Below are 23,253 nucleotides of genomic sequence, written 5' to 3' on the forward strand. Positions count from 1 at the left end.
TGGATCATCTATGGCTGAGTAGAAAATCCTACCCGTGGAAAGATAAAGGATCTTCTGTTCACTCCTCTCCCCACTTTACATCTATCAGAGCAAAGCATCAGATGTATTTCCTCTAAAGGGAGGAAAACCTTTATGTGTACCCCCACTCATTCCTGAACTTGCTGCTGTTGCCTACCATAGCTCATTTCCTAACTCATCACTCACTCTTTTTTTAAAGGCAATGTATATCAGCTGAAAAGATAAGGATGGTTTCTTACTATATAAAAGGCCTGCCACTGGGGTGATTTATATTATCTTTATAATTGGGATATATTGCATTACAGAACTTCGCTTTATAATGAAAAGTAAGTTTTGACCTTCAGGCATTCCTTGGGCCTGTCTTAGTTAGGCCCAGTTGGTGACACAAAGCACCCACATTGTTGGAAAGTACTAAATGTAAAAATTTCTGTGTAGGTTCGACAGTATTCTTCTTCCTGAATGCCATTTGTAGTTCACAGTCTGCAAAAGAACTCCATTTTTAAAACCAAAGTATATATACCAATTTGAATTATGCTAAGAACATGGTTTATCATAATAATGGCCTTCAAAAATGTACTATTCAACAGAAATACTGGTCTACTCCAGACATTTCAAAAACATCAGCTTGCAACTGCTGAAGAAACTTCCCAAGAAGGATGTACTCCATCTGTAAAACTGCTGATTTCTGCAAAGAGAGACTTCCTCCCAAATCATATTTTATGTTTAGAGGATGATAAAAAAAAAACCAAACCAAACTTCTTTACCACATAGTTTTCCAGAGACTTTTTCCCCTCCCTGCTTTACACATCCAGAACAAGATGATACAAAATGACCTGTTTTCAAACTAACCCAACTCTAGAATTCTTTCGGAGATGACTAATGCCAATGTAAGACTCTGCCTACAATAGTGCAATGGTTTTCAATAATACGTACATACAGATATTATTTAACACTTCCCTAATCAAGAAAAACTTCTCACAGGATAACGAGTACAACTGTAACGAAATCCAAAGTTTGGGGAGCTCCTTCTGGAAATGCAGGACCTAATTTTAACCTCACTGGGTTCAAACAACCCATAAAAATAAAGGCTATGTTTTGCAATGAACTATTTAACTGTCAAGCTGTACTGCAAATTAGTTTCATTTATTGTTGCCTCTCCAAATCCTTCAACATTTCTATTTCTCAGGACTCTCTCCCGCATTTTCTGTATTGTGAATTTTAGGATTGTTTTTTGTCAAATTCACTTCATACATCTGGTTTGTTCTTTTATGTCTTTATTCTTCTTTTGTACTAATGCTCTTTCCCCATGTAATTCAGAACAGGCATTTCTCCTTTCCCTTATAAAATACCACCTGTTCAACAAAAACCCCCACATGAATCCCTATGACAGCCCAATAAAAAGTTACCTTAATATTAATACTTTGTTGGGCCCTGGATTATGGTACCACCATAATGCCACGGATTTTGATGTGACAGCTGAAAGTTCTTTACCTGTCTCTTAAGAAGCAAAGACCAAACAAATAAATAAAACCCACAACCCTTCCCTCCCTAACAAAAAAGAAAGGTTTACTCTATAATTGCTATGTTACAAAAAATGCTCAACAACTCAAATCCTCTCAAAGTGCAACATAATTTTTGAAGTGTAATGCTGAACGACTCATATTGTTTCTGCAGTCAGGGTAGAGGCACACAGACAAGTAACTGAAAAGCATCCTAGCGAATGAATGTGCAACATCAGGCTTTACCATGGTAATTACCTGTTTATCTTACCCTGTGGAAATCTGTGGTCGTATCTTACCCTTCTTTCATTTATCCTTATAAAACCTTTGTAAAGTCTGAGTGTACTGTTACTCTCCTTTCACATCTATTTTTTGGTGAAGGACGCTGATCCCATGGCAGGCGTAGGGCTTTCATGACAGTAAAGCGCCAGCACCTCAGTCCCTGGAAGGACGTGGATCTAAAACGTGCAGCAGGTGACAATGGATGCTGATGGCAGCAGGAAACTGAAAGCTATTTCTGAAGGATTTCTAAACAGTAAGACTATTTAAAAAAAAAATAAAAAAATCAATCTATCCTGATGATCACTTTTCCCCCCCTGAAAAGCAATTAATAGAACTGAAAGAAGGAAAACCAGAATGCACCGATGCACTGGGACTGCAGGTGATGAGCCACTGCCATCAAACCTGCCCTCTTATACTACACGCATTATGCACTATACTAGAGTTTAAGACAAACATTTTACAGTGGCTGCCATAACTTGAACTGCTTCTTCCTTTTCACTTAGGAATATTCTCACTTTCTGAAACATACCTTCATGTTGGAAGAGCTGAGCAAATCCAGGACCTACATGAGTGAGAGAGAGATTTTTGCCAGGGCAGCAGAGATATCTGGAAACGGACAAGCAGTGAGAGCAGCAGCCAGCCACATCACAGGTGCCTCAAAACCCACAGATACCACAGGCAGAAGTGGGTGCTGGAGGGACAGCTTAAAACAAGGCGTATCTGGTTACCTACACCCTATAGGTCAGTGCAGCATCGGTATTCAGTAGTAGGACAGAGAATACATGTACGTATGAAAAATCACTAGTGTTAAATGCCATAACAAAAAGGATCCTTTTTGGTACTTGCTAGAAAACACAGGCATACTTATATATTAATAGACTAAATACCGAAACAAAATGCATGTTTTGTCTAAATAGGAACTCCTGACTGAATACTTCTCATGTTCAAAGTTTGCCACAGCAATACAATAAAACCAAAACGAAGCAAAGGCTTCAGATGGTATTCAAAAGTTCAAAAAGGCATGGACACTGCACTAATTTCTGAATAACATCAGTTTCCCTTTTCTGGAAACACTGAGAAAATACTTTTTTGCTGTGCCCTTATAACCAGGTCACCTTTATGGCTGCTTGCATCACTGTGGTATCTGAAGTATGGCTTAAACTGGGAAACAGCTGATAAATCTTTGGAGAACAGAAATGGAAAAAATAGAAATACTGTTTTTAAACTTGCATTCAGACTTTCAGAAACTAAATCTTCAGATAAGAACCTCTTTTTCTTTCTTTCTCTCTATATGCAACTACTAGAAGAGTCGCAGCAGTTGTGCTTCACTGAATGCATACATTTTATTTTCCTCCATCTGCTGCTTTTGCAAAATTATGGACATACTGTTTCCAACCAAGAAGCTACACTTTTGACTTCCTAAATTAAGTAATATTTGAAACAACTGAATTATGTGTCAAGTTATCATGAAATTGAATGCATGATAACCAATTTCAAAACTATTGATTCCTGTACAATACAAAATTTAAAATATTAATAAAAATATTTAAAAATAATAAAAATAATAAAAATATTCCGCATCAAGGTCTTGATTACTACAGTTTACCATTATCATTCAAAAGCATGGTAGCTAATGCTTTTAGTAAGCATGTTAACTATATTCGTTTTGGTCACTCACCAATAACTATTTTTCATTAAGGATGTTTTAAACTACAGGCTCAGCTCTAGCAAAAAAAAAACTCAACAAAAAACACCAAAACCAAAAGAAGTCTAATTTAAGGTGAATACACATGTACATGATTTATGAACAGTATAACAATACCGTAACTAGCTAAATGTTTTAATTCCGAGTCTGTAAAATTCTATTAACGTCAAATATTATTTGTTTTTATCATCTAAATAAACTAGCTTAGGCTGTCACTCACTCCTTTTTATTCACTTTTTGTTTTGTCTTACTGCATGCATCTCTCACAAAGTGAAAAATGTCTATTTAAAGGTAAGTGGAAATACCACAGTACGTAACATTTTCATGTCAAAATAATTACATTATTATATTCTGAGTTAAATAATATAAGATGGGAAAACATTTTGATATGCATTTGACAGTTGTAATCCTGGCAGGATCGAATCAACTTCTTCCAAACTCATTTCTGCTAGATAAAAACAAAGAGCTCCTAACCCGACCAGCCGCCTCTCTCACCCATCTAAGCCCCCTCACAGAAGAGGGACAAGCCAGGACAGAAGAACATCCTGCTGTATTTTTTTTCTTCAAGGCTGAGCCATGTTTTGGCCTGTCACAGAAGACTCATTTGTTCTCAAAAGCCAATGGAATTACATTAGCCTGAAACACGAAATTTGGTTCTTGGATTGTTATGAAGAGATGATCCTCCAAAGAACTAAAAAAAAAAGGTAGTTCACTCTCTTTGCGTCTCATAGGGCCGCTCTTTGTCATGGAACGAGTGTGGCTTTGCTGAGAGGGACTTGAAAACTGCAAGTGGAGGCACGGCTTGCGAACCAAAGAGGTAGCGGTCGTGCTTGCACACGCTTTTCTGAAATACGTACTCCAAACAGTTTCTTGTACACTCTTTATTTTCATGGCAGTAACACCCACGGCTTCAAGTGCCCCCCTTTCCCCCCCCGCTGGAAATAGATCAATTTTGGATTGGTTGATACTGCCACATTTTTCTGATGGAGAGATGACAAAAATGTAATACTCCTTTATGAAGGGAAGTATTTTTTTGATTTAATAAACCAAATTTAAGATGCATTTAGACACTTCTCTGTCTTGTGCTGCATTTTTATACATATATCATGCACCATTTTTGTGTCCCCTACGGAATAAAACAATATTTTCCATTATGCTATTCTCTACATAGCCTTCTAGTCCTTAATAAAGAGAAGAATTTATCTCCATCCATTTCTTAGAGAAAAGAGCATAACTATATTTTCATCATGTCTTTGATATAAATCCTTTGTTTGTTAAGGATACAGAAAGATATTTCAAAAGAAATGTCTCCTGTGTAGTATACTTCAGTAAGTATAATTAAAATAATTTTATTTGCAGCATTAATTTAAATCTTGGAGATCAAACAAGGATCCTGTTTTCACAATCTGTGTTCACCAATAATGACTATGTGTTTCTTTTGAAGGTCAATATAATTCAAACTGGTTTGGAGACAAATTCTCCTTAGGTCTCGTATGCTTAGCAGATGCGAGTTGAGGTAACTACATTTAACATCAAGAAGATGACACATTCACATCACCTGCGGACCCAGGCCAAGTTTGGGAGCTTAAAATAGCTTTTGGCAAGTACACAGTAAAACAGTTGCCTTCTATAATAAGCACAGAAAAATTACGCACCGATACACGTGCGTACACAGTAGTAAGTCTTGAAGTGTTTGTCAATATTCCAGTAACCTGTTTTCTTCATGTTTCTACTTCACCATTTCCCTTCTGACACAGAGATTACAATTTTCTTCCTTTTTATTAGTATCACAAATTGTCATCACTTACTGTTTTACATGATCCCTTTCACAGGAATTCTGTTTTTTGTTACTGAAAGTATTTTCCCCTTGGTGGTTCGCTTTAATAGCGTGACAATAAATGCGTGTTTGCTGTCACGAAGAGTGTGAGAGAAAGCTTTGTACTTCTGATGTCATTTTGATACATCACCGTGTTACAGAATGAAAAAAATCACCAAATCTAACACTTTACAGTACTCTTCATTCAATCTACCAAAGGTAGCATATGACTTATTTAATATATAGAAAACAGAGTTTCTATCTGCCCAGTTTTAATAAAATATCAGGACAAAACAACCATAAAACGTCCTGAGTATTACTTTTCTCTTCTCTAACATGCAGTAAACAATTTTTGGTTTCAAGCTGCAAGGTTAGACAAATTTATAACCAAGTATGTGCAATAGTAAGTAACAAATCAGCATACAAACATGAATGTGTATCGATACGGGAAAACAAATTTAAAAAAAGCAGTTTTACTCAATAAAAGAAATCTTTGGCCCATGAGAGATCAGCTGCATTCCTCCTACCTTTTGTGGAGTCAACGTTGCACTCCACATATACATGGCCATAAACAATACTTTTTCAAACATCTTTATAGCTGACACCAGATACCCAAACCAGACACTCTCAACCGAAACACAAAGAAAAAAGTTACAAAGGTGTTAACTGAAACTATGCAACTTTCTGTAAGTTCAGCTACAGAACCTTTAAATTGAAAGATATAAGGTATCAATGACAAAAATTAAGAGGCTCCAAATTTGCAGGCAATACAAAATTAGGTTGGAAACCTTGACTAAGGGAAATAATAATTAAAGACACGATAGTCCTTCCACAACCCTCTCAAACTATACTGGCCATGAAGAAAGGGAAAAGGAGAGCTGGTACTATGTACAACACTGTACACCATCTTCAGTAGGTCACTGGTCTTTTAAATAATCTCTAGTGAACAAATAAGATTTCAGAAAGTTTTTAGTAGATAATTACACTTCCTGATTTTGTAATTAGTGGAACTACATGTAATTACATAATAATTATGACGGTAATTACGTAATTAAGATGTATAATTATGTAGTAAAAAACATTATGGAAATAAAAGCCATCAACTGTATAAGCACAATACATTTTTAAAAATAAATTCTGTATCATCTGTTTAAAGCTACCATTTTCCTCAAAATATCAAAGTGATTATGAGCCATCACTGGCAAGTTCTAAAATACATTTCTTATGAGACTTAAAAATCATACAGATAATTGTATCTTTTTTTAAATCTCTTCAAAGCCTTAGCTTTACATTATCCTTCTGATGTCTAGGCACATGTACACTGAATGGATTATACAGAGTTAAATTGTTTATATTTATATTTCCAATTTCTACTAAAATAATTTAAAAAAAATTAGCATCGATGTCAGAATTCTGGTATCTAAAAGACAGGATTTTTTTTTTTTTAGTACACTGCCAGATCCATCAAACTTAAGGGTCTTCTAAAAGGAAAAACATGCTAGCCTTGCACTTTCCATTAGAGAAAAGAGCTTACTGCTCTGCGAAGCAGTAGTCATTAAAAGAAGTCGTCACTTCTGACTTGCATTTAACAACAACAGAACTGCCCCCTATCAAAAAACAACCCCAAACTTTATTAACAGAGATGAAACCAGAAAGAGAAAGGTCTCTATAAGAAAAATGTCAGAGTTCCAGATAAAAAAGAAACAGTGAAGAAAAAAAAGCATTAAAAATATTTTCTGCTTAGAGACACCCACAAGAGAACTGATAAAGGAGGCAGATGACATTAGGTAGACTACACCATTACACAGGCTATAACAAGTTGGCATGTATCTATATACTTAAGTAGGAAAAAAATCCTGAAGTACAAATGAGAAGATATTTCTGTTTCACTTTTTCCCACATATAGGGGGGCGGGGGGGGATCTATCAGTAGCAGCAGGATATTTAATTGAAGAAGTCAAATAACCATCCCAATTCAGGAGGAGTCAGAAGTTAGTTAAGCCACTACTTCATCCCACCTGCAACATTAATACAACGTGCAAGGAAAAAATGTCGTCATTAATCAAAACCATTTTATTAGCAGTAGGAGCCACAGTAAATGCACTCCTATCATGCCACAGATTTCCCACATTGTGGACATATCCGAGCTGTTTTAACTCATTATTTCCATTTATTTCATTCACAAGCAGAGAAAATAACTCAACAATTCGTAACCCCAAGAGAGGTGTCACAGCCCATTAAGTTTTGTGCTCAGAGAAAGGGTTACAGAAATGTGCAGTGTGGGGTTTACTTAGATTTTGCAGGTTTAACAAAAAGACCACACGAACAGAAATAGAATGGAGAAAAAGTTACACTTAAGATGTTAAAAATGTCCAACTGGCAATAAAAAAAAGTATGATCATTATGGGAGGATAACTTAAGATTTAAAGGTCAGCTAACTGCCCATACATTACTTCAAAAGGATCAAAAAACCTACAGTGAATAATTTTCAATAGTTTTTGCTTTCAAAAAAGTTAGTAGATTTAAAAACACTCGAGAAACAGTGACTCAAATTTTAAAAAAAAGAGAGTTCAGAAATCTTCCTCTTCAAAAGAACACATTAAGGAAAAACGAACAAGTGCTTTTGAAGATATACTCAAAGATTAAATTCTTGAAAATTATTATTTTATAATCTCTTCAAAACAACGATTGGAAGACAAAGTACTTGACAACAAATGTGCAGAGGAGCATTTGTTTGCTTGGATGTAAAGATCACTATAGTGAATTGAAGTCTTAGCGATAGTGTCTGGAGATGTGACGCAAACAGAAATGCTTTGTTTATCGAACTGTACTCTCTGAAAAGAGATATGCCCAGTTTCAGCTGTTGCCATCTTAAAAATAAATGCATACACACATATGCACGTAGGTTATTTATATGATTTCTCCTTATGTTCCCCTGGAAAGTGCACACAGATAACTATAACCCCTTTCTTATTTATTTCAACAAGTACTTTTTTGTAGTCTTCCTGCCTGTATAGTGATAAAAGTGTGGCAAATTGTTCTGATGTGAGAAGTCTCCATTTCCTTACACTAGTTTCACATACAATACAATCCTTCCAGCTCCATCTCACACCTGCTCTCCTCCCTTTATCTGACTGAACCTCCAGACAGGATCTCGGAGCAGGAACGCCTCCTTGCTCAGGCCCATCCTTTCAACCCCAGCTGCAGTCAGTCTCCCTCCTTCAGTCTCACCGCTGTCATTGTGAATAAGGAGACTGCAGCATCCTTATCTTCCATGAAGCCTTCTATTTGGTGCCAGGAGGGGGAACTGAACTAGAGACATCTGCGTGAGGCAGAGCAGTGGTACTGACTTTATGTGGGCTCCATTTCTCTTTGCTTTTAAAGGTTTTCATTTTACTGTAGAAGCAAAATGAAAACAGTAATATCTTTCAATATTTAAGAATACCAATATTTGAATGGAATAATGATATAAAGCTTACTACACTCTATTTTGATCTCCTGACGACGTAGCCATAAAAATACATTGGTTTCCATTTCTGAAGTTAAGGTGTACAAAGCGAGCATACTCCTGTATTTAAACATCACGTGTTTAAAATCACTGATAGCTTACCTATCCTTTCTTCATCCAAATGAACAGAGGATGCTACTAGTTTGCTACTCCTGCTGCTTCTTATTGCTCTGACTGTTCACCTAGGTAGCGATGTCTGACTAAACCCACAACCCAGCTTTGAAAAACTAAGTGTAAGAAAGTGCTGAAAACATTTTGAGTATGTTATTAGTCACAATGGAGCACCTTTTCCTTTCCTGATTAAAAAAATAATTCAGAACAAACAGCCCTTACGGTATTATTGGTGTCTGTAAATTAGGGGGTTTGGCATAGTGATATTGAAAATTAAATTGGTTTTTGACCCAATACTAACTGTGCAACAGTTCCTAATCTAGAAAGACAGCAAAGAATTTCAGTAGTGTGAAAACTAAGAACCTTGCACTGTACCACAATGTTAACATATTAAACTGTATCACCATGACAGACCTTAAACTTTCCGGTGAATGGAAACATTTGTTTGGAGGATAAATGCTACTATTAATAATAGGACTAAAGACCCATAACTATATAATCCAGATATTCCTGGATGGTATAACTGACAGATAACTTCACCAGTCACTGAAACAATAAAGCATCATGTAGACCGACCAGCTTATTTTTGATTCTTACAGGGAAAAGATGGACCAACAACAGTATACAATGATTACAGTAGATCACAAATGAAACATGAGTGAACAGTGTTGTTGCAAATGTTGTAAACACCATACTGGTATAAATAAACAGAAGAACAGTCTGCAAAATATGTTAATTAATCCTTCTGCTGTGTTCCACTCTGATAGATCTGACCTATTGAAGGTCTACAAAAAATAAACCAAACATGCAGACAAGTAGAAAACTCTCCCTCTGTTCCTCAAAAAAATTCAGGTTTGTAGTTGACAGACTTAAGACAACAACATACAGGTTTTCAATATGTAAAACTCTAAGAGAAAGAAAATATTCTATCACCCACTGTGCACAGAATTAAGCTTCAGAAAGCAAAATTCATCTTAGATATAAAGAGCTCTCTATAGTAAGTACAGTGAAGCACCAGAAGAAACTGGTTGTAAAACCTGACAAGTTGTAGAACCTGCATCACCAGAGGTTTTTTAAATTTAGCCTGTCTTTAAAAAATAGGCTATGGTATTGATCCTCTTGCAGGGAAAGGGAGCAGGTTGAATGTCTTTTTGAACTCCCACTGATTTCACAATTATTATTTTAGATTCCATTTCAATAAATAGTATGGACCTTCAATATAAATAGCTGAACAAACAAAACCTGTTCTGTAATTAACGTTCTGTATTTTGAAGAGGCAAGTATAGAAAACACAAATGAACTAGTAGTGAAATCTCAAGGTTCTTAATGAGAGAAGACATGAATTCTTTCAAACTACGGTGGAAAACACATTTATATCTTTAATCTCCAGCCATTGAAAAATCTTTTGATAGAAGAATAATCCAAGATGAGTAACAACCTAAAGCTGCTATTAAGAATAAACAGAATCTACAAGAAAGAAGAAAAACTGGTCTTTAAAAACTCAGGGAAAATGGCAATAAAAGGTAAAATCACCTGAAGTCCATGCAATTTAGGTTTTGAAAAAAAAAAAAATCCCAAAACAAAGCAAAAAAACCTCCCCAAACCAAAGTCAAAACAACAGTAAATAAGTGGTTTAGTCACATAAATAGTAAAAAGGAGACTGAAAACACCAAAGATGTACAAAACCTAAATTAAAACTTTGCCACTGTTTGTGATAACAGCAATGATGCTGATCACAGGTCAAGGACAGAATGGCTTGTGAACGATGGCATGGAAACAAAATTTTTTGGCTTCCAAGGGAAAATAAACACAAGCTTCATGTTATGAAGGGGAATTCACTAAATTCCCACTTCACAAGTAAAACAAAATTGGAATATGAAAATTATTTCAATCCTACAGAGTTTTAAATTAAGTATATCAAATCAGTAACATACATTACTAGAAAACAGAGCACTGGTATCTATAAAATAAAAAGGTGACCCAAACAGCCATAGGCAATTATCCTCAAGTTCTGCATGTATTTTAGAGCAATAGAAAGATGACTTCCTCCCAAAAGATATCTGAAAAATGGGACAAAATTGTACATAGGTTTACCAGACTCACCTAGTTAGTCTCTTTGAAGAGAACCAATTTTCAAAGGAAAACTAACAGATCTAATTTATCTGGCCTTAACACCTGCTGCAGCACCAAGGCTGAAATCACTGGCTGGCTGAAGAAGATTATACAATAACTTTCAAATAGCTAAGAAAAAGATAAAAATACACCATGCTGAAAGGTAAACTGTCCAAGAGAACAGAAGGTCCTAGCAGAGTTCTTGCAATTCCTTGAGAATTACTCTGGAAACTAATTTTATTGAACATTCTCCAATTAGCGGTGAGGGTCCAAGAAACATTTTCTGATTAAGGCAGAAGGAGGGAAATAATGTGAATGCAGAAGCCACCACACTGTTTTTCAGAGGTAATTCATTAACCTTGAAGTCTAAAATTACAAATGAGATTAAGCAGTCCAAAATGAATGAAACCAAGAAAATTAAACTAAAACAAAATGCCATGAACGTGAGATATGAACTCATGGTTCCAAAATGACAGGAGGAAAAAAACAAACCCTCAGACCTCAGGATTTCTATCATTACTTAACTACAAGTTAATGATATGATACGGCTATGAACAGGGCATAGGTGACTCAAGAAAGCATCAGCAGAGGTACTTCCAGCAAACATACAGATCCAGTGTACAAAACACTGGATAGATACCATCTAAAATTCCATGTAATTTCTAGTTTCTCATACTCAAAGATTAATTCAACCTAGAAAAGACCTGCACACAAAGGTGCTAAGAGGAAGGATCGTGCAGCAGAGACCAGTTCCTCCTAAAGAAAGCTGAGTATCTCTGCCTTAGTTTAAAACAAAATAGAGATGTTACCACTGTTTCCAAAAGCATAGTGGAGAACAGCAGGGAAGAGAAATAAATAAACATCTTGTGAACGGACATAAACAAGCCACAAATAGGTTAGAATGGGAAAATTATAGTGAATTTTCAGCCATCATAGAAACGAGGGTCTGAAACACATCTTGAACAGCAGCGAAAGGGGAAGAACCACCCACAGATTTCAAAATGAAGTGCCATAAACTTGCAGTCCTTAAAGATGTGGTGGTCTGCAGTAGCAGGGGATTGGATGCGATCACCATGAAGCCCCTTCTACTCTTATGTCCTTTTATTAGGCAAGAGATCTACACGCAAAGTAATTTGGTTTCAGCTAGCAGTAGCATCCACTATATAACATTCCTTCAGTACATCTACAAAGTTGTATTAGACTGAGATGGCTAATAGAGCGTGACCTTCTTTGGATGTACAAAGTCATTCTGAAATGCAAGCATCAGAGTGAGTTCACTGTCTTAGAGGGATTAGGAAAGGAAGTGTAACAGGCCAGAACCAGACTGTTCGCTTATTTGAGCATTTTTTAGCTAAGAGGTTACGCTATTTTGATTTTCATATAAGGCTTATCAAAATAACATTTAGAAAGACGTGAGTTTTGTTTAGTCTCTTTCCGCCACCCAGCAACGTAGCTGGTGACGCAGGGCAGGGGTGGGGAAGACCATCACAGCAGAGCAGCTATCAGAATAGTAGTCTCCAGCAGTAGCACCTTTTCTTCACAGGCACCACCAGCACCGCACAGAGGATGCAGTGGCAGTTCTCTCTGTGGATAACTCACTTCAACGGTGGGACCCAAACACGGCTTTATTCAGAATTCCAAGTCAGCCAAGCATTAGCCCACCTTCAGAGACATTCTTCCATCAGCTTGAAAATCACTTAGCTGCACAAAACCCACAGTTCTGTTACAGCTTAGAAATGCTTTAGTTCAGAAATGTTATGGTAATTGGAAGAAGACAAGAAAAAAAAATAATCTTCCCAACATTAGCTTAATCTGTGTATTTAAGAGAGCTTTGTAGACAATTAGCATTACTGCTTTTCTTGTGCCACCATTTTCTCCCTGATAAAAAGTGTCTCTTCAATATTAATAGTTGAATATAAGTTTTAATTGGCTTTTCTTTTAGATATTGTATACATATGTGTTAATTAATCTATTTACTGAAGCTGACGTGTCCTTCAAACTTCAAGCAAAGAGATTTCTCTAATGGTATAACATGCAAGAAAAGCACTTTTTCCAAAGCGCAGTCACTTCAAAAGAAGAAAGGAGACATATAATGTATTCTTAAAGTGGTTAACTCCAGCACAACACATTCCTTTTACAGGGGATTCCTAAATTCATACTTTCTTCCTTTTTCTGTTTTAGATTACAGCCTTGCAGTTCAGATTTGAAGAATACAAATGTGTAGGCCTAGTTTCTAGCATGCAAGTTGCTATTAAACTATAGTTAATTAATTAAAAATTTAAACTTACCTTTATCATCTTCAGTAATCACTTTATCCATCGCATAGTCCACATCAAAAATGTATCGGTAAAAGCAGAGCTGAGTGTACAGGGCCTTATCAGAATACTGTAATGTAAGAAGACAGTAATTAAAAACCCAACTCAAAAGCGCGTCTCTTGTACCCATTTCTAAGTCCACTATCAAAAGGTGATTCTTTCTGGTTTTTTTCTAACAGTTTATACATTCCATTCATGTCAGATTTTGGAACTATTATTATTATTATGCTGCAAAAGCCCTTTACTACATCTCTACACTTTTTCTCACAATTTACACCAAGCATTTACATAAATTATACTAAACTTATCAATTCTTACAGAAACATAAATCGCATTTATCCATTCTTATAGATATGCGTATCACAATGGTGCTTTAGCAACAACATGAAAGTCATAAGAATGATGGGACAAAGGAATAACTTTAGTGCTTTAGTATATTGTACAATGCAGTGATCTCAAAAAAGAGTTAATGTATATTTTTGATGAAGACAGGTGTTTGGCTGTATTCCCTCCCCTCTCCCCTGCCCCCCACCCCCTCCAGCTGTGGTTACATAAATTGTGAACATGCCATTCAAATAAGAACAGGTGCATATATACCTTTACAGCTATGCCATCACCTTGCTCTACACATCTGTGAAGGCTACTGCATGTTAGTAATCACACATGTAGTTCAAAAATCTGCAGGTGTGTACACGTGGAATATGATATTCAATTAAATGCTCTGAATGTCAGCGATGTCAAGCCTCTGTGCTGTTCCTCTTCTTCAAAAATACATGCCTGTATGCATTCCTGTCACTGCCGCCATTCTGCGCACTAGAAGATTGCTCGAATAGACATGAGATCCATCCTGCCCACGCTACAACTAAACCCTTTCAAGGTAATCTTCTTGAACTCTTGTTCAACAAAACCACATTCCAGTCCCTGCTGTTTAAGATATTGGAGTTCAAATATTGGCCAACAATAATTTGAAGAGTTGTGTGTTACAAAAATCCTAATTAAGAATGAGATAACCTAACAGCATCAAACGTGGAACTAGTGTCCATTTAAATACATTTAGTACACATCTAGATACGTACGAACTCTTGAAGATTTTCTTGATAAGCTATAAAACCAACGAAGAATGTGGTTAGACCAACGTAAAACTGCAACTCAGTATACCACAAGGAACGATCTTGAAAATGCAGTGGAAGAGGAACTGGTAAACTATTTCTGCTTACTGGAATTCTGCTTTAACTTAGCTTTTCACTCTTCTACCCAATCAAGCCAAGTTTTGTTACTAAATTCAGCTGATTTTACACTTCTACTGACATGTTCTAAAGTATCTATAACTATTAAGCAACTCATGTTGAGACATTTGACAACTATTACTACTGCTTAGTTATTTTTTTATATATTTTAACAGTATACTTTTTTCCACTTCATGTGAACCTACTTTAAAAAAAGACACACAGAAGCTTATTTTATTCCTTATTAGCTATTCTACGATATGCATCATCATTATACTATTATACACCAGTTATTTTTAGTAAATCCTGATTACTGCTTCCTGAAGAAGAAAAAAGGAGGACGACAGCGATTAAGTTATTTGTTTAGTTTTTTAGATTCAGCTGTAATTGCTGGTACACATCTCCCTGACTGCACACATGAAGCAGGTTGAATAGAACACTGAAATTACCTCCTTCATAATAGTTTGTTTTGATAATGTATTGTGTGTCGAGATGATGAGAAACAGTTGCTGTCAATTTGATTAGCCATTATATTTTTATGTTAATTGCCATTATTGGGTCCATTCTGTTTAGTGTCACCATAGAAGCCATACAATGTTAGCATAAATAACAAATTGGAGTAAATTAGGAAGATATATTTTTGCCAATTCATTTTAATTGCCCCTCAGTCCTTCCGTCGGTTAACGCAGCTGTTGACCCATAATAAGCGCTAGGTCAATATAGCTGCTTGTCAATTCAGAAATGCAAAGTGCTGTGTTGCTGGTAATGGATATACAACAACCTTTGCCAGCCAACTGAAGCAAACGAATGACAATCCACATGAAAGAATAAAGCATCAGCTATAGAGTTTAGTGACCTGATATTAGTAGGCAGGCTAATTGAAAGTCACTGCTTAAATGGATAAAGAAAATACAAAAATCAGTATGTAAAAATGTACACATGCACACATAGACAGATATATATACACACACACAATTATTTTTTTTTTACTGATAATGTGCTAGTATCTCCTTCCCTTTAGCTTCCTGCCACATCTTACAACTGGTGGAAAACAAAAGGGTTTGAAGATTTTCATGCAATTAAGTATGAATATTATGGCATACTTATGAATCCAAGGAAGAGGTACCTCAAATTTAAAAGGACTTTAGGAATTACTTATATCCTCACTTCTTACATTTCCTTAATTTCTGATAACCTATAGGTTTAAAAAAAGGGGAAAAAACCCCAATCTCTAAAACTTCAAACCCAAGTAATATTTTACTTTTAATGGTGATTTTTTTGTGTAAAGAAAACCTGACACCCCTAACATTATGGTAAGAACTTGGGCTAAATTTGCGTCATCATTTATGCGTTCTTTCTTCCCATGAAAGACTGAATGGTGAGTACATGAAAATAAAACTCTATTTTGAGGTTCTTATTTGTTCCGCGATGTTTGATTTCTTGATTTCATTAAGCACTGACTTCAGCAGATAGATCTGCTTCTTTGACAGCTTCCATGAAAGAACACTTTGTTCTTTCTATGCAACCAAACTTTTTTTTTTTAAATTGCATTTAAAACAGCAATAAACAGATGAAGGAACCAAAGGTATATAGTTTGCATTCAGCACAGTTATTCACACCTTTGACAGAAAAATTAAGCTTCTAATATAAAAATAACAGATGTAGTAAAAAAAAAAAATCATTGTGCTTGGCCAACAAAATATTAATTTAAAGAAATCCTGGTTTAATATGGTTGCAGAACTGGTTCCTATAGCATCAGGAGGCCAACTGCAAATCTCCACCCTGCCTTCCTAGGAAGAATTTAAGATTACACAAATTATGTAAAAGGAAACTGATGGTGTCTTCTTAACAGAACTGGTGAATTACGAACACCGGAAAAGCAAATTTTCCTATAACTAAGCACAAAACTAGGGTACAAAATGGTCAGTCATGAAAAGAAAATAATCTCACTCAGGTACCACACACGCCAGGGAACGCTCACTAGGGCACACATTAGGAAAGGAGACTTCACAGACGCAATGCATTTCTATTTCTGGAGTTCCTGAAGGTCAGCTGTGCGTCCACACATGTCCAAGTCCACCCTGCTTGACTGCAATGACTAGCTTAGTATTTGTCCTGTCCCTACAGCTGCTGATGTTTGAACACGGCACTGGACTGAAGCGTAGCACCATCTCTTCCCAAGGTCCCACAAATGGCCTTGCTCCAGAGCTGAGTTTTTAGGCCCCTTGTGCGCTCAACTCCACCTCTCTCTGGCCCAGCAAACCGCGATACCATTTTTCCACAAAGCGAAGTTTCAAGTGGAGAATGGTCCCAACTCCCTCAGTCTGTAACAGCGTAGTCAGTGAGTAGGGGATTTTTCCAGAAGAAGCAGACACAGGTTTGCAATCCTTCTGGCAAGAACAGAGAATTGAACTTGGTTTTCTTAATCTTGCAAGAGAGGGTGGAAAAATTGCCAGTGTCCACCTTTCCTCCTCTTTTTTAGAAATGCCAAAGCTCAACTCTCTGAAAGTAAGGGGACCTGGAAAGATTTAACCATTGGTGAGCATCTTCCTACCCTAAACACAGTGCTTGAGGAGAACTTAAGATGCACTATCTCTCACCACCTTTTCTGTTATGGAAGAAAGGTTGGTGGCAGCAGCATTTAGGTGTTGAAAGCAGAAGGCCCCTCCCTCAGTGCTGGCTGTTTTAGATTACATGCCAAGGAACTTCAGCTGAGATGCCTCATTCTCCTCCATCCTGTTAACAGGGTGCCTGAGTGGCTAACACACCAACCTTTAAAATCTGTTCCGTAGCTAAGGGCAGCATGGTGACCTAGATAATCCAGGTAAGAAAGGTGTGAGGAAAGGAAAATGGAAAAATAAACTGAAGGAAAAGTTGATGGAAATTCACAACAGCAAGGTAGCAGAAGACTGAGCTAATGATTCTAGTTCTGATGTTTTACTTACCTAGATACAGTGCTATTCTACTAAACGCCTTTTAAGCAGCATGTAAAACCTCTGTATCTTGAAAGCGTACATTTGAACAGGCCAGTAAACTAAATGCCCCTACTTAGATCAATTTTCTTCGAACCACTGTGAATTCCTGTATTAACCAAAGAAAGATGTTACGGTCGATGCTTTTTCAATGCTTTTTAGATTACTCATATTCCTCTACAGTAGGTTGAAGTCTTTTCTTTACACTTTGGCATCTCCCAAATTCCTCTACTTCTCTATAGTCCCACCACACTCCTGACCCTTTAAATCTTTTCTGCATTCCCATTTTTTTTCTGCCCTTTTGCTTTTTTTCTGCACCTGACTCCCTCCCATTTCTTCAAGCCCTCTCTGTGGTAGTGTTATTTTGTATTCTTTGTCATTTACTGTTTTCCATTGTGTCACCTATGGTTTTATGGATGATGAAGGCAATGAGAAATTTAAAAAAACCACAAAAAACTCCTCCTCCTAGTTTGCTAACTCTATTAGGCTGCTTTGCAAAGGAGATAATTTCCACAGGCTACAGAAGTTATTTGTATTACTTCAATTAATTATAATACAAAACAGTGGCACCACTTCATTAATCAGCTGCTTGAGAGAGTTACTTTTGTGAAAAGCCTTTTTGGTAATTTGATTAGAAAGAACAGTGGCTCTTACTACTGTGATATGATTCAGTACGTCCATCAAACAAATCCTTTAGAACTAGTTCTTAATACTTTAAAAACAGGAAAGAAAGAAAAGGAAATAGAAAAGAAGTCTCTTGGCAGAAAAATGTGTCTCAGAGACTCTTTCAAGGCTTAGATGTAACAGAGCAACGCGTACAGGAAATACTTCAGTGCTTTGAGAGGCATTTCCTCCCCTCCCCCCCTTAGAAAGATGCAGTAATTAAAACCTAATTATTATCTTCATTTTAAACAAAACCTAAAGTGAATACCAATTAATAACAACATACTAATGAGCATCTGCTGTGATGAAATTGAATATGAATGTGCTGCAAATTTCGGGTAATTTATTTTTTTCGGGGAAGTGCCACTGGTCTCAATCTACTGCTGGAAGACTGTATAGACTGTACACATTTTCCATCGTCTCTCTTATGTGCAGCGATTTCTATTTTCAAAAAGAGGCCACAGCTCAGCTTTGTGGATGTTTATACATCCAAATGCTAACCACGCTACAGTGATTTCAAGGCAATAAACTGAAGTGTAAGACCGTGTTTTACACACCTCACATACTCTTTTGTAAAACCAGGGCAGTTGCATCGCACCAGGTTCACACAGCCCCCATTCACCATCAGATTCTGAAGGCAGACACTCCTGCACAAAAAGAGCTCGCCAAGTGTGAATTAATGTTACGCTAAATACTCGTAATGTGTGTACCCCTCGCCTCATGCCAAAGCTGATGCATACTGAAGTCTGGTCTTCTCATGCATCACAAAACCTAGTTAAAACACAGTGCTGGTCTGTGTCGAATAGGCTGAAATAAACTGTGCACCTAAAATAACTATTTCACATAAACCAAAAAAGGTGAAATAAAAGTACATCTAAATTGCAGCCCTTATGCTTTAGCATACAAACAGTTTTTGAAAACTTACACCCAATTCCATTAAAAACACGAGATGGTTGGTCACCGTCTTTCCTGACAACAGCACTGGTTATAAACTAAACGGGGAGGTGTGGGGGAGAGGTGTAGGGGGTGTCTGTGGTTTCCTTCTTAACCCTCCAAACTGTCCACCCCCTCAATCAATATTGGTTTTTTTTTAGTGATTATGACTCAGAGAGTCCATTAAAGAAGTAAAAGGAAACTGAAATGGATGTTGCAGGATTTGGATATGATGAAATTTTCCCTCATATTTATGTTAACATGGACAGTATGACGAAAGAAGAGGTTCTTCCATATTACATGCAGGGGTCAATGGAAAAAAAAAAAAAAGCACAGCAGAAGACCGGATATTCTTGTACATTATGAGATTTTTTTTTTCCCCATTAAGTAACTGAAATGACAAGAACTTTTGCTGGTTTAAGTCCTGTTTAGCAATTAGTGAGAACATTACAGAGGATCTAATTATAAAACCCAGCTGTGGACTGCAATGCCAGCAAAAGAACAGAAAAGTGGGTGAGGAACTGGGTGACGAACAGATGATGACACCTGCTGACACGGGACACTGGACTGAATGAAGGGGTTAACAGAATACCTCCAGGGTGGATCCTGACAATGCTATTACTAAACATTTTCATTAAGAAACCCTGGAGAAAAAGTAGCTGGCTATTAACAAGATTTAGGAGGCACGAACATGGCAAAATAGAAAAGGAAGGAAATGTAATAAGCAAAATATTTCCGGCCATAACAAAGAAGCTGAACGAATTATCTAAAACTGGGGAGAGTCCCAAGCTGGAACTGTTCTGCCTTGAGGATTCGTAAGATGACGCCTCAAGGCATATGGCACAGACACAAAATGAACAGCAAGTGCCAGCAGACCAGGCAGTACTCACCTATAGAGCTCTGGAGGAATGGAAGGATGAAGCTGTTGGACCACTAATGGTGGTGGATGACCTCTACTTAAAGCTGGCTGTGTAAGCAAAGACATGAAATAAACCGTGTTCCTCTTCCTTGGAGATAATTGTTTTTTAAACAAAAAGACTGAGTGTCATCTGTGCTTAACAGTTTCTCATTTTAATGATACGTATGCAACCCCCTCCCCTGTTCCTGGTCTTGTGTGCTCTACTGCTCTTTTGAGCACGTGGTAAACCAAATTCAACTCACTAATCTAGCAAAAATTACTCACCTCTTTTCTAATCTGGCAGAAAACTAATGCTCAAAATCTAACAGCCTCCTTGTGCGGTCAACAGCTGGCACAAGGTGCAACAGCAAACTGCACAGTAGCTGATGTGAATAAGCCAAACTAGCTACTGCTAGCAAGGGAAGACAGTATGTTCCCCTCTTTTAGTTTTGGGTTCAAGCTCTGCCTTACACCCAGTACTCAAGCTCATCTGAGCAGCGCAATAAGACCTGGCAGTGAGAACACAAGTCTTAACTAAGAATCACTCTTTTTTGGGGTGGGAGAATCACTTGCCTCATATACCCTCAGCATAAACATGTCATTGCAAAGTGTTCTTTACTCTGAAATTTTCAGCATCAAGATGTTTATGACTAATTTTTGATATTACTAATATTTAATACAATTACACAAGAGACAAGCATACAAAACTTGTGACTTGAGTCTTGAACAAGACCAGACACTATCTGCTCTGAGGTATCTTTTTACTAAGAACATTGTAACAGTAATCAATGACTAATTGTACAGAAATTAGCTCTAAAGATGTTATAAATATATGTGCGCACATGTGTATATGTATACATGTCTATGCACTGCACGTATGTATGTCTGCACATATACATGAACACAGACATTTTAATAAAAATACCATAGCAAACAATAAATATAAACCAGAAGTTTTAAAATAAAAATATTAGTATTTTATATAAACATGGTTCCAGATTCTAATAAAAGTCCAGAAACAGCCCTCAAAATGAATAAATAGCTGGTTTTCATACAGAAAGTTTATTAAACTGATAAACAGGATCACATGAGGTGGTTAACTTCCATACTAGGAAATGTCATCAAGGTGGTCCCTTTGGTCACTTCTTCCCTGCTAAACAAAACAGGGCTGACTAGCAAGCTCAAGCGCTGAACTGTTACTGTCTGTATTACTAAATTTTTAATGTTTGTTGACTGGCAAACACTTTGCTCAATGGCCTCAAGTTGTGCCAGGGGAGGTTTAGATCAGACGTGAGGAAGAATTTCTTTACTGAAAGAGTGGTTAAACATTGGAACAGGCTGCCCAGGGACGTGGTTGAGTCACCATCCCTGGAAGTATTTAAAAGACGTGTGGATGAGGCACTTAGGGACATGGTTTAGTGGGCATGGTGGTGTTGGGTTGATGGTTGGACTCGATGATCTTAGAGGTCTCTTCCAACCTTAATGATTCTATGATTCTATGACTGAGTTTTGGGCCATGGCAACTGACTAGCTGAGACAGTGATGGGGCACAGCTCAGGAAGTGATGTGCCTGGACTGTTTGTACTGGCAATATGGATCCGATTGCACTTCAGCAGTCCCAAGCTCTGCCCCAATAGACTTTGAACCTGCAAGCATCCCCACGTAACAAGCACGCAACACACTATCAGCTTCAAGCTGCAACACAGCCCTCAGGCCATTTTAAAGCCTCTGAACTTACAAAACGTACACAACGGCCAATCACTGGCTTATGCATACAAACACCTGTAATCTTTGGTTTCTGGTCAGAGGATACTTGATGCCGGTACTGGCAGTGCAATAGGAGAAAAAGGTACGAGACTTGGTTTTATCCAAATAATTCAAGACTTTGCATTCTAAATCAGATGACCGAAATATATTTTAAAAAATTAATTTCATCTGTAATCTGCCTCATGGATCTGGAGAGGCTCTAGAGTATTCATGTTCTCCCTCTGAAAGCAGTATCATCGTATAACTGAGGAATCTGTAGGCTAATGAGTCTGGAGCTTGAAGATCCATCCTACACAGATGTACTTTAGGATGGGGATTGTACAAAAATTCTCAAAACTATCATCTACAACAGAAAGGTTAAGATTTGAGGTTTTTCACATCAAACCAAACAAATGAGCTTGACTGGACAGCTGATGAAACATAGACATCACTCTGGAACTGGACTCACCCAGCAGCACATGCAAGCAAAACTACAAAATTCTATCTGCCCAAATGCATTGAACATTACTCTGGAGAAGCACCAGCATGATCCCAAAATCAACTGTATTTTAAGAGCCTCTGATGCAGAATATTTGCACACTTCAAATAAATTGCTGCTTCAAATAAGCAGCATATAGATATGCTCCTAAAACACATCCTCTCCTTGGTATACAAGAAAAATCTTACTAAAAAAAAAATCCATGTTTACATTTTTAAGAAAAAAACCAAGCACTTTCAAAGTAAGTCACTCATTTCTGGATTTCTGGAATTACCTGACCCTTGACAATCTGGGGTAAGAGGTAGTTAACAGAAAAGGCTTGGTGAAACATTAAAATTGAAAACCACCTCTGTAAAGTAAAGCTGACATTGTGCTCTGGAGATAAAGTACCATGGCCAAGCATTCCCCATCTATCTTAAGTGTTACAGAACAAGCTAGTACAGCTCCAGAGCTCTGTCTCGTTCTAGAGAACTGATGGATCTACTCATTGAATGAAGAGCATTCATAGCAGTTAACTACAGGTCATCTGCTTATTCAAAGCAGAAAAAATAAGCACACGCATAGGAACTCTCATCACTGAACAGAATTCTTTTACCTTTCAAGTAATTTAATGTATTTCCATAAAAAAATTCTAAAATCATGATGTTCTTTCTAACAAACGAGAACTGAACTGTAAATATCCTGGAAACTTACCTTACATAAAGATGTGTTACTACAATTGAAAGAATCAAACAATTAGGACTCTGTACAGCTGAAATCTGCACACAAAACCTCTACCCTTACTCATGGAGAACTGTTCCTCGTGGAGGACGCAAGTCATACCCTATTTCTCAGGACGCCCACTTCTCACAGCTGGAAACCAAATAAATCAAGTGGGGCCCAACCAAGAAGATTGTATGAAACCACCTCACTAGGAGTAAATTCTGGCTGCAGGGAAAGAATCTGCATAAG

General features: G+C 37.1%; 1 protein-coding gene across 1 annotated transcript in view; it reads right to left on the reverse strand.

Moving 5' to 3' along the window:
* Positions 1-23,253, reverse strand: part of POLA1 (polymerase (DNA directed), alpha 1, catalytic subunit) — a 208,145-nt gene that overhangs the window by 30,677 nt on the left and 154,215 nt on the right. The window contains exon 35 of the mRNA XM_009321121.1: positions 13,339-13,435. Coding sequence (XP_009319396.1) covers positions 13,339-13,435 — 97 coding nt within the window. The remainder of the gene's footprint in view (positions 1-13,338; positions 13,436-23,253) is intronic.

This window comes from Pygoscelis adeliae, unplaced genomic scaffold (genome assembly GCF_000699105.1).
Source record: "Pygoscelis adeliae isolate BGI_AS28 unplaced genomic scaffold, ASM69910v1 Scaffold53, whole genome shotgun sequence".
Lineage (NCBI taxonomy): Eukaryota > Metazoa > Chordata > Aves > Sphenisciformes > Spheniscidae > Pygoscelis > Pygoscelis adeliae.